This window comes from Oncorhynchus kisutch, linkage group LG22, assembly GCF_002021735.2.
Source record: "Oncorhynchus kisutch isolate 150728-3 linkage group LG22, Okis_V2, whole genome shotgun sequence".
Lineage (NCBI taxonomy): Eukaryota > Metazoa > Chordata > Actinopteri > Salmoniformes > Salmonidae > Oncorhynchus > Oncorhynchus kisutch.
Genome location: NC_034195.2, coordinates 55,663,751 through 55,676,537, shown reverse-complemented (window position 1 = coordinate 55,676,537; position 12,787 = coordinate 55,663,751). Strand labels below are relative to the sequence as shown.

At 40.3% G+C, this 12,787-nt stretch overlaps 1 protein-coding gene across 1 annotated transcript in view; it reads left to right on the top strand.

Annotated features, from left to right (window-relative positions):
• Positions 1-890: 890 nt before the first annotated feature.
• Positions 891-12,787, top strand: part of LOC109883419 (mucin-5B) — an 83,238-nt gene continuing 71,341 nt past the window's right edge. Inside the window, exons 1-11 of the mRNA XM_031801522.1 lie at positions 891-1,008; positions 1,133-1,195; positions 1,323-1,525; positions 1,835-1,902; positions 2,367-2,481; positions 7,893-7,977; positions 8,184-8,287; positions 8,458-8,674; positions 9,011-9,136; positions 10,965-11,082; positions 11,187-11,325. Of these exons, the coding sequence (XP_031657382.1) occupies positions 939-1,008; positions 1,133-1,195; positions 1,323-1,525; positions 1,835-1,902; positions 2,367-2,481; positions 7,893-7,977; positions 8,184-8,287; positions 8,458-8,674; positions 9,011-9,136; positions 10,965-11,082; positions 11,187-11,325 (1,308 nt within the window). The 5' untranslated portion in view covers positions 891-938. The remainder of the gene's footprint in view (positions 1,009-1,132; positions 1,196-1,322; positions 1,526-1,834; positions 1,903-2,366; positions 2,482-7,892; positions 7,978-8,183; positions 8,288-8,457; positions 8,675-9,010; positions 9,137-10,964; positions 11,083-11,186; positions 11,326-12,787) is intronic.

Below are 12,787 nucleotides of genomic sequence, written 5' to 3'. Positions count from 1 at the left end.
AAGATTCTGTAGAATGTTGATGAGTTTGTCCATTCATCACAGTTTAGATAAGGGTTTACTGTAATTAATATGTGCCCAAATGGCACCCTATACCATACACGAGGACTCTGTTCACTATACACTGAATGTACAAAACATTCCTAATATTGAGTTGCCCGTCACCCTTTCGCTTTCAGAACAGCCTCAATTCGTCAGGCCATGGACTCTACAAGGTGTTGAAAGCGTTCCACAGGGATGCTGGCCCATGTCGATCCGAATGCTTCTCACAGTTGTGTCAAGTTGGCTGGATGTCCTTTGGGTGATGGACCATTCTTGACACACAAGGGAAACTGTTGTGTGAAAAACCCAGCAGCGTTGCAGTTCTTGACACAAGCCGGTGCCCTGGCACCTACTACCATACCTTGTTCAAAGGCACTTCAATATTTTGTCTTGCCCATTCAGCCTCTGAATGGCACACACACACACACAATTCATGACTCAACTGTCTCAAGACTTAAAAATCCTTATTTAAACTGTCTCCTCCCCTTCATCTACACTGATTGAAGTGGATTTAACAAGTGACATCAATCAGGGATCACAGCTTTCACCTGGAGTCTTAATGTTCTGTACACTCATTGTATAGCGAATATGGACACTTTTGGGACGTACCCTACATATCAGGAATATCGATAGTTACCGAGGGATTATTATAATTAATACATTACACAATGTCAATTACAGTAAAGGTAATCCTACCCCTGACAGACAAACAGAACAATGGTAACACCTAAAGTTTGATCAGTCCCCTCCTTAGATACAGAATCAATTATCCCAGCATAATCGAGGTACGTCCTGGCGTGTATTAGTTTAAAGGCAGGCACCTGCTGCCTCACGGTATCAGTAGGAACAGGAAGAGTACCTGTTCAGGTGGACCAGGACGACTCGTTAGAAGAACCATCATGGCACTCCAATGGGTGAAGCCGTGGATCGCTCTGCTCTTCGGACTATTTGCTGCACATTCTGAGACTGGTAAGAAAAGATATGATGAAATACATTTTAATATCACTTTAGGATAAGTCATGTAGCCTAGTTGAGGAACTAAAGAGGAGCTGGGTTAGAAGGAAAATAAGACTTGTTCCCTGTCTATTTCCAGTTATGATTCCAGACATGACTTCCATTGGGAGTCTATATGATTCCAAACTGCAAATCGTATCAGGTAATTTGTGTTGTTGAATATATGTCACCAAATACTCAAATATCTATATTCTACTCTACTGTTATATTATGCATCTTATATTCAGACATGAATAGTGCAACTATACTGTACATTTCCCCCCATGCAGCAGGAGTGAGTCCCACTCATAACGGGCAGGTCTGCAGCACATGGGGTAACTACCACTACAAAACCTACGATGGAGACCTCTTCCAGCTGCCCTACACCTGTAACTACGTGCTGTCGTCATTGTGTAAGAGCAGCAGCGGCTACGAGGCCTTTAACATTGAGCTGCAGCGCGGGGAGGTAGATGGGCTGCCCACCATCACCAAGGTATTCCTTTGTGATCAGTCATTTGATTGCTTTAAATTTCACTATTGATTAATTGTTTTTAATTGCAGTATTGATTAATTGTTTTAAATTGCAGTATTGATGAATTGCTTTTAAATTTCACTATTGGCTAATTGTTTTTAAATTGCACTATTGATTAATAGTTTTAAATGTCACTATTGATTAATAGTTTTTTAATTGCACTATTGATTAATAGTTTGTATTGCTCTATGATCTTAATGGAAGGTGACCTTGAGGGTCCTGAAAGGCGTCTGTCAAATAAAACGTCCTATTATTATTATTATTATTAAGGTTTCTTTGAAGCTGGATGGAACCTTCGTGGAGCTGGCCAACGGTAACGTCAGCATCAATGGATTACAGTGAGTTCCCAGTCTAGTCAACAATGGATCTCAGATGTGGAAAACCAATGAATTTTATTTTCACTTCACCTGTATTCAGTTGCTACTTTTGTGCAAAGACTTGAGGTAAAATTCATAAGTAAAAAAAAATTGCATCATGATTTATCTCATCTTGAGATGAATCTTTTGCTGTTTTAACATAATCTACATAATGTCAGTTTCAACCGGCAACAGTGAGTTCATCAGTGATCTAAAAGCATTCAGAGGTCAAACTCTTATTCTGAAGTTTAGTTGATGTGCATTTCCAGATGAAAGTTATCAAGCTGAAATTCCATTTGATGAAATCCTATACAGACATTATTACCTGGTACAGTCTCAACAGGGGAGGAAGCAAAATACAAAGTAAATCCTTTAAAGGACCATTTTGACCCTTGTTGGAATACAGACTCTCCTCTCTGATGAACACTATTGTTTTGTCCCTCTAGGGTCACCATACCGTTTGGTCAGTTTAACGTCTTCATTGAGAGGACCGTTTCCTATGTGAAGATCACAGCCAAGCTGGGGTTAGTCATCATGTGGAATGAAGATGATTCCCTCTGGGTATGTGTTTAGTTTGCTTACTCATTTCCATACGTCTTCTGTTACAGTGATATGTGGTTGTTTGTTGGGATAAGAGGAGGAACAGAGTGTTAACATCTGATGGGATAAGAGTGGGAACATCAGTGTTAGGGGAACTGTGGGGATAAGAGTGGAAACATCAGTGTTAACCTCTGATGGGATAAGAGTGGGAACATCAGTGTTAGGGGAACTGTTGGGATAGGAGTGGGAACATCAGTGTTAGGGGAACTGTTGGGATAAGAGTGGGAACATCAGTGTAAGGGGAACTGTTGGGATAAGAGTGGAAACATCAGTGTTAACCTCTGATGGGATAAGAGTGGGAACATCAGTGTTAGGGGAACTGTTGGGATAGGAGTGGGAACATCAGTGTTAGAGGAACTGTGGGGATAAGAGTGGAAACATCAGTGTTAACCTCTGATGGGATAAGAGTGGGAACAGAGTGTTAACATCTGATAGGACAGGACAGACCAATAATCAATCTATATTTCTGCACGGTTACATACAGCATTCTTACATTAACAGTTGTTTTATTCAGTCTAATGGTCATACCAACAGTTGTGGTCTCTTTAGTAGGGCCACAGACTGGCAGGTGAAGTGATATTACAATAGGCTTTGCTCCAATCAAGGATGTGGACCATCTACTACCTCCAACAACCCCTTTCATCAGCTAGTCTTCTGTGAAAAAACTGGCACCCTATTCCCTTTATAGTGCACTACTTTGGATTAGGGCACATAAGGCTCTTGTTGAAAGTCATGTACTATATAGGGAATGGGGTGCCATTTGGGGGGGACAGTATGGAAGAGCTTATTAGTTTAACGTGTCTAGGACCGGGTTTCCGCTAGCGGAGCGCCTCGCCAACAGCCAATGAAATTGCAGGGTGGCAAATTCAATCAACAGAAATCTCATAATTCAAATTCCTCAGCATACAAGTATTTTACACCATTTTAAAGATACAATTCTAGTTAATCCAACCACAGTGTCCGATTTCAAAAAGGCTTGTCGGCGAACGCAGAACATATCATTATGTTAGGTCAGCAACTACTCACAGAAAGCATACAGCGATTTTCCAACCAAAGAGAGGAGTCACAAAAAGCAGAAATAGAAATAAAATGAATCACTAACCTTTGATATTATTCATCAGATGACACTCCCGGGACAACATGTTACACAATACATGCATGTTTTGTTTGATAAAGTTCATCTTTATTTCCAAAAACCTCAGTTTACCTTTGGCTTTGCCTCCAAAACATCCCGTGAATTTGCACAGAGCCACATCAATTTACAGAAATACTCATAATAAACATTGATAGAAGATACAAGTGTTATTCAGAGAATTAAAGATATACTTCTCCTTAATGCAACCATTGTGTCAGAATTTTTTAAAACTTTACGGAAAAAGCAAACCATGCAATAATCTGAGTACGGCGCTCAGAGACCAACACAACCTAAATAGATATCTGCCATGTTGGAGTCAACAGAAGTCAGAAATAGCATTATAAATATTCACTAAATATTCACTTACCTTTGGAATCCCAGTTCCACAATAAATGTTTGATTTGTTCGATAAAGTTCATCATTTATGTCCAAACACCTTTTTGTTAGCGCTTTTAGCCCAGTATTCCAAATTCATGACATGCGATCACAAGGAGCAGACGAAAAGTTAAATAATTAACGCTCATGGTCAGCTCATGGCGCTCTGGGAGAGACCTTACTCAATCCCCTCTCATTCGCCCCCACTTCACAGTAGAAGCATCAAACAAGGTTAACGACTGTTGACATCTAGTGGAAGCCTTAGGAAGTGCAATATGACCCCATAGACACTGTGTATTCAATTGGCCAAGAGTTTAAAAAATACAAACCTCAGATTTCCCAGTTCCTGGTTTGATTTTTCTCAGGTTTTCAGCTGCCATATGAGTTCTGTTGTACTCACAGACATCATTCAAACAGTTTTAGAAACTTCAGAGTGTTTTCTATCCAACTCTACTAATAATATGCATGTATTAGCAACTGGGACTGAGTAGCAGGCAGCTTACTCTGGGCATGCTATTCATCCAAACATAAAATTGCTGCCCCCTATCCCAAACATGTTAATCAGTTCACAGAGTGTGATTAGATCAGAAGTCACAATATTGTCTCAATAATAATAATCCCGTAAAAAAAAATCTCAGTGTACTCATACATCATAACCTCAGACTGAAACTAATTTACAAAGCAGAAAGACCAGTTCAGACAACTCACACTCAATTTAATGATGAAACTCATGAATAATTAATAATAATTCATTTTATTATTAATTTAAAATGCAAGAAAGAAAAACGTACGGTTTAAAGGGTTTTAAATGGTTAACAACACGATGAGAGTTTAAAAGATTTTAACCTCCCCCAGTCAGATGTTTATAAAACACAAACCAACAAAAAATAGAAGCCTGATTATTAAAACGGAGAAACAAATAGTTGGGAGGATTCATACAGTGAATGTATTTGTTTTTGTTGTTCAGATCCAATCCATTTCATATCAGACCAGAATAAAACTACAGTGAAACAGGTTTCCTATTGTAGATATATTGTAGACATGATCCCTAATCCCCATACTTCCCTTTAATGAATAACCACTTGGGTATACAGTACATTAAACATTGAATAATATTAGCAAAGTCCTGTGCACACTTTTGTATTTTTCTAGGAGGCCTAATGCTCTGTATTGATCCTATCTGTATGTACCTAACCTGAAGTACAGCGCCTGTTTTGTGTTAACATCCCACTCCTTGTACACAGTGACATATACTGGACATAGGGATATCAAATCAAATTCTATTGGTCGCATACACATATTTAGCAGATGTTATTGAGGAAGTAGCGAAATACTTGTAGCACAGGTACAAGGAGTGGAATGTTAGCATAAACAGACTGGTACCCAGGTTAGAACAGATGAAGCATTTGAAATCTCAGTACAAATGAACTGCTGTAGGTGCATGGCCAGCTAGCTGTATGTGAAATGTACATATATATGAACTGCTGTAGGTGCATGGCCAGCTAGCTGTATGTGAAATGTACATATATATGAACTGCTGTAGGTGCATGGCCAGCTAGCTGTATGTGAAATGTACATATATATGAACTGCTGTAGGTGCATGGCCAGCTAGCTGTATGTGAAATGTACATATATATGAACTGCTGTAGGTGCATGGCCAGCTAGCTGTATGTGAAATGTACATATATATGAACTGCTGTAGGTGCATGGCCAGCTAGCTGTATGTGAAATGTACATATATGAACTGCTGTAGGTGCATGGCCAGCTAGCTGTATGTGAAATGTACATATATATGAACTGCTGTAGGTGCATGGCCAGCTAGCTGTATGTGAAATGTACATATATATGAACTGCTGTAGGTGCATGGCCAGCTAGCTGTATGTGAAATGTACATATATATGAACTGCTGTAGGTGCATGGCCAGCTAGCTGTATGTGAAATGTACATATATATGAACTGCTGTAGGTGCATGGCCAGCTAGCTGTATGTGAAATGTACATATATGAACTGCTGTAGGTGCATGGCCAGCTAGCTGTATGTGAAATGTACATATATATGAACTGCTGTAGGTGCATGGCCAGCTAGCTGTATGTGAAATGTACATATATATGAACTGCTGTAGGTGCATGGCCAGCTAGCTGTATGTGAAATGTACATATATATGAACTGCTGTAGGTGCATGGCCAGCTAGCTGTATGTGAAATGTACATATATATGAACTGCTGTAGGTGCATGGCCAGCTAGCTGTATGTGAAATGTACATATATATGAACTGCTGTAGGTGCATGGCCAGCTAGCTGTATGTGAAATGTACATATATATGAACAGCTGTAGGTGCATGGCCAGCCAGCTGTATGTGAAATGTACATATATATGAACAGCTGTAGGTGCATGGCCAGCCAGCTGTATGTGAAATGTACATATATATGAACTGCTGTGGGTGCATGGCCAGCCAGCTGTATGTGAAATGTACATATATATGAACTGCTGTGGGTGCATGGCCAGCTAGTTGTATGTGAAATGTACATATATATGAACTGCTGTAGGTGCATGGCCAGCTAGCTGTATGTGAAATGTACATATATATGAACAGCTGTAGGTGCATGGCCAGCTAGCTGTATGTGAAATGTACATATATATGAACTGCTGTAGGTGCATGGCCAGCTAGCTGTATGTGAAATGTACATATATATGAACTGCTGTAGGTGCATGGCCAGCTAGCTGTATGTGAAATGTACATATATATGAACTGCTGTAGGTGCATGGCCAGCTAGCTGTATGTGAAATGTACATATATATGAACTGCTGTAGGTGCATGGCCAGCTAGCTGTATGTGAAATGTACATATATATGAACTGCTGTAGGTGCATGGCCAGCCAGCTGTATGTGAAATGTACATATATATGAACTGCTGTAGGTGCATGGCCAGCCAGCTGTATGTGAAATGTACATATATATGAACTGCTGTAGGTGCATGGCCAGCCAGCTGTATGTGAAATGTACATATATGAACTGCTGTAGGTGCATGGCCAGCCAGCTGTATGTGAAATGTACATATATATGAACTGCTGTAGGTGCATGGCCAGCTAGCTGTATGTGAAATGTACATATATATGAACTGCTGTAGGTGCATGGCCAGCTAGCTGTATGTGAAATGTACATATATGAACAGCTGTAGGTGCATGGCCAGCTAGCTGTATGTGATATGTACATATATATGAACTGCTGAAGGTGCATGGCCAGCTAGCTGTATGTGAAATGTACATATATATGAACTGCTGTAGGTGCATGGCCAGCTAGCTGTATGTGAAATGTACATATATATGAACTGCTGTAGGTGCATGGCCAGCTAGCTGTATGTGAAATGTACATATATGAACTGCTGTAGGTGCATGGCCAGCTAGCTGTATGTGAAATGTACATATATATGAACTGCTGTAGGTGCATGGCCAGCTAGCTGTATGTGAAATGTACATATATATGAACTGCTGTAGGTGCATGGCCAGCTAGCTGTATGTGAAATGTACATATATATGAACTGCTGTGGGTGCATGGCCAGCCAGCTGTATGTGAAATGTACATATATATGAACTGCTGTGGGTGCATGGCCAGCTAGCTGTATGTGAAATGTACATATATATGAACTGCTGTAGGTGCATGGCCAGCTAGCTGTATGTGAAATGTACATATATGAACAGCTGTAGGTGCATGGCCAGCTAGCTGTATGTGATATGTACATATATATGAACTGCTGAAGGTGCATGGCCAGCTAGCTGTATGTGAAATGTACATATATATGAACTGCTGTAGGCAGCTAGCTTGCAATGCATTAACCCTCAGTCATCTTCCATTGGTTTTATAGGTGGAGCTGGACTCAAAGTTCCAGAATCAGACATGTGGGCTGTGTGGAGACTTCAACGGAGTCCAGAACGAGTTCGTTAGGAATGGTAAACAAAATCACCAAATGTCTTAGAGGGGCGGATTACGCTCCTGTTCTGTTTATGAATGTGTGGGTTCAATCTATGGGTTATAAAGTATTTTTCTAGGTACCATTTTAAGAAAGGGTTATCAAAAACACAAAACACATGATTACAGAGACTGTTTCTAAGGGGAAATAAACAGGTAAGATAAAACTGTGTTTCTTTTCCTACAGATGATTATCTGAAGACAATCGACTATGGTGATATTTGGAAGATGAATGGCCCAACAGAAACCTGTACAGAAATCCCTGGTCACACTGAGCAGTGTGAAGACCAGGTATTTACAAGTCTAGAGCTGAGCTGAACATTTAAGATTTCTTATACATTTAAACATGACTGTTAGTTTAAAATATCACCATGGCTGACATTTGATCAGTACATAATCCCTCTGTTGCCTCTAGTAATTCTTCTTCTTCTTCTTCTTCTTCTTCTTCTTCATCCTTTCAGACCAAACTTTGTGAGCAGCTTCTCACCAGTCTTGCCTTCAGTAGCTGTAAGGACCTGATTGCCACAGACTCCTTCATCAAGGCCTGTGCAGAAGACATGTGTCACTGTGGCAACAGCAGCAGCGTCACTTGCGCCTGTCCCACCATGTCAGAGTACTCCCGCCAGTGTGCTCACGCAGGGGGGAAACCCCAGGAGTGGAAGACCGACCAGTTCTGCTGTAAGGGAATCTTTTTTGCATTACACATCCTTTTTGTTTTTATACTGGATTGTTTGTTTGTATTGCTCTGTTGGTAGTTTGGATGTGGGTAAAAGAAGACTCAGCCACAGTTATATTGTAACTCAAAGTAAACGCTTGACATGAAATAATGCTTTGCCTTAGGTAATCTATAGTGTCTTCTTATTTGACATGCTAGTATTTACATTTATGTGACTGAAAACTGAGGAGCAAATCCCAATTTTCACTTCCAATGATGTCAATAGAAGAAGACGTGAAAATGTGAAGTAATGAAGCCTCAGAAACAGATCTGTGACTCTGGTTATTTGTGTTGAGCAGTGAAGACGTGTCCTTTAAGCATGCAGTACCAAGAGTGTGGTAGTCCCTGCACTGATACCTGCTCCAACCCAAAGAGGAACCAGCATTGTGAGGAACACTGCACCGATGGATGCTTCTGCCCTGCTGGTACATGCACTCATTACTGAATACAACATCATATATCAGCTGTGTAACTATTTTAAAGTAGCTGAATACAACATCATATATCAGCTATGTAACTATTTTAAAGTAGCTGAATACAACATCATATATCAGCTATGTAACTATTTTAAAGTAGCTGAATACAACATCATATATCAGCTATGTAACTATTTTAAAGTAGCTGACCACACCATAATATATCAGCTATGTAACCATTTTAAAGTAGCTGACCACACCATAATATATCAGCTATGCACACTCACTGATTTTAACAGAGATGGGATGAAGTCAATTTTGCAAGTCCTAAGCAAACTTTGAATATAGCCTAAACACGAATTTGATCACCTTCACATTTTCTCCTAAAACAAATAGATGCTTATAAATAGGCTGCACAACATGGTTTACCCTGGCCGGAGGGGACAGGACACACAACATTACCATGTGGTTTACCTGGCCAGAGGGGACAAGGGCACACAACATTACCATGTGGTTTACCCTGGTCAGAGGGGACACAACATTACCATGTGGTTTACCCTGGCCGGAGGGGACAGGGAACACAACATTAACGCGTGGTTTACCTGGCCAGAGGGGACAGGGAACACAACATTACCATGTGGTTTACCCTGGTCAGAGGGCCAGAGGGGACACAACATTACCATGTGGTTTACCCTGGCCGGAGGGGACAGGGAACACAACATTACCCCGTGGTTTACCTGGCCAGAGGGGACAGGGAACACAACATTACCCCGTGGTTTACCTGGCCAGAGGGGACAGCGGTTGTTATCAGTAACATAGTCAGACTGAGAAATTCTTTAGATTTCTTCCCAGACAGTTTAAGTGTAGGCTGCTGAAACATTTCCGTGAAAAGTTCTTGCTTGGGTATGTCAAGAGTGATGTGTTTGCTAAATAAATACCGGAGGAAAGTGGAGCAGAGGCGTTTTGTTAATTATGTGATTTCCACCCGGCCTGCGCAACCTGTGATTTCCGTGAATCTGATTGGTCAAGACACACAGCACTCTGATTAAAATACCAGACAGGTTTACATGCGCAAGATGACAAATTGAGTCATAGATGCTCAAGTCCAAGTTAAATCACGAGTCATAGATGCTCAAGTCCAAGTTAAATCACGAGTCATAGATGCTCAAGTCCAAGTTAAATCACGAGTCATAGATGCTCAAGTCCAAGTTAAACCACATATGCTCAAATCAGGAAGACTGTATTAAAACTCATGTTGGTTATGTGGCTATTTAAAGCAGGAAGGGTGTATATATCCCTGTTAAGAGTTGTGGCTATTTAAACAAGGAAAAGGTTAAAAGTTACATAGATTGTAAGAGTAGCCTTATTATAGGACTGGAGATTATTATTTGATCAAAGTTCTGCAACAGATGTACCGTAGTAATTAAGATACTGATCTACATGGATCAATGTATTTAATGAGATAAGGAAGGACTAAATATATTGAATGTAAGTCATGGGATCAGCTGGCTAAATGTATTGAATGTAAGTCATGGGATCATGGGCTCAGCTGACTAAATGTATTGAATGTAAGTCATGGGATCAGCTGACTAAATGTATTGAATGTAAGTCATGGGATCAGCTGGCTAAATGTATTGAATGAAAGTCATGGGATCAGCTAACTGAATGTATTGAATGCAAGTCATGGGATCAGCTGACTAAATGTATTGAATGTAAGTATGGAACCAGGTGACTAAATGTAATGTATTGAATGTAAGTCATGGGATCAGCTGGCTAAATGTATTGAATGTAAGTCATGGGATCAGCTGGCTAAATGTATTGAATGTCTTTGTCATAGGAACCGTGTTTGATGACATCACTGAGACTGGCTGTGTAGCTGTGAACCAGTGCTCTTGTCTCCACAACGGACAATCTTACCAGCCTGGACAATCATTCTCAAGAACATGCCATGAATGGTAAGAGATACATTGCGTTTATATACACTGAATTGTTGTGTGTGTTGATCCGGGTGTGATGAGCCGGATGTGTTGTGGCTAAACTGACTGTCTCTCTCCGTTAGTACCTGTATCCAAGGCCAGTGGAGTTGTATGGATCTAGATTGCCCTGCTACCTGCTCCATAGTGGGAGGTTCCCACATCACCACCTACGATGGGAAAGCCTACACCTTCCATGGAGACTGCTCATATGTCCTGTCCAAGGTAGGGATCAAACCTACTGTATGGAGTGATATCAGTGCCAACAGAAAATATTGAATAAAAATGTGTTTTTTTGTTCATACAAATTCAAAGTGATTCAATTCAGACTCCACATGTTGTTGTGTAACAGCCTGAATTTAAAGGGGGGGGGGGGGGGGGGGGGGTCACTGAGCTACAATATCCCAATAATGTCAAAGTCAAATCATTTTTTTTCAAAATTTAACACATTTATTTAAAATATTTTTTTTTTTGAATCAATAAGTATTCAACCCCTTTGTTATGGCAAGCCTAAATATGTTCAGGAGTAAACACTGGTTTAAGTCACATGGATGTCAAATAATAGTGTTTAACATGATTTTTAAATGACTACCTCATCTCTGTACCCCATACATACAACTATCTGTAAGTCGAGCATTGAATGTCAAACACAGATTCAACCACAAAGACCAGGGAGGTTTTCCAATGCCTCGCAAAGGCACCGATTGGTAGATGGGTAAAAATTCAAAAGCAGACATTGAATATCCCTTTAAGCACGGTGAAGTTATTAATTACACTTTAGATGGTGTATCAATACACCCAGTCACTACAAAGATACAGGCGTCCTTCCTAACTCAGTTGCCGGAGGGGAAGGAAACCAGGGATTTCACCATGAAGCCAAGGGTTACTTTGAAACAGTTACAGAGTTTAATGGCTGTGATAGGAGAAAACTGAGGATGGATCAACAACATTGTAGTTACTCCACAGTACTAACCTAATTGACAAGTGAAAAGAAGGAATCCTGTACTGAAGAAAAACATTCCAAAACATGCATCCTGTTTGCAACAAGGCACTAAAGTAATACTGCAAAAAAATTTGCAAAGCAATTAACTTTTTGTTCTGGATACAAAGTGTTATGTTTGGGGCAAATTCAATACAACAAATTACAGAGTAACACTCTCCATATTTTCAAGCATAGTGGGGACTGCATCATGTTATGGCTGCCTCATGTTATGGGTATGCTTGTAATCATTAAGGACTGGGGAGTTTCAGGATAAAAGATAAATGGATTAAAAAGATTAAAAAGAAACAGAATGGAGCGGAGCACAGGAACAATCTTAGAGGAAAACCTGGTTCAGTCTGCTTTCCACCAGACACTGGGAGACAAATTCACCATTCAGCTGTATGCCAATTTTACCCTGGAGTTGCTTACCAAGATGACATTGAATGTTCCTGTCACGGTCTTCCTCCTCTTCATCTGAAGAGGAGAGGCGAGAAGGATCAGAGGACCAAAATGCGACGTGGTATGTGTTCATGTTGAATGTTTAATTAAAGAAAGAACTGAACACTGAATACAAAAAACAAATAAAGACCGTGAAGCTATCATAAGGACTGTGCTGACACAAGCAACTAACATAGACAATCACCCACAAACAAACAGTGCAACCCAGGCTACCTAAGTATGATTCTCAATCAGAGACAACTAATG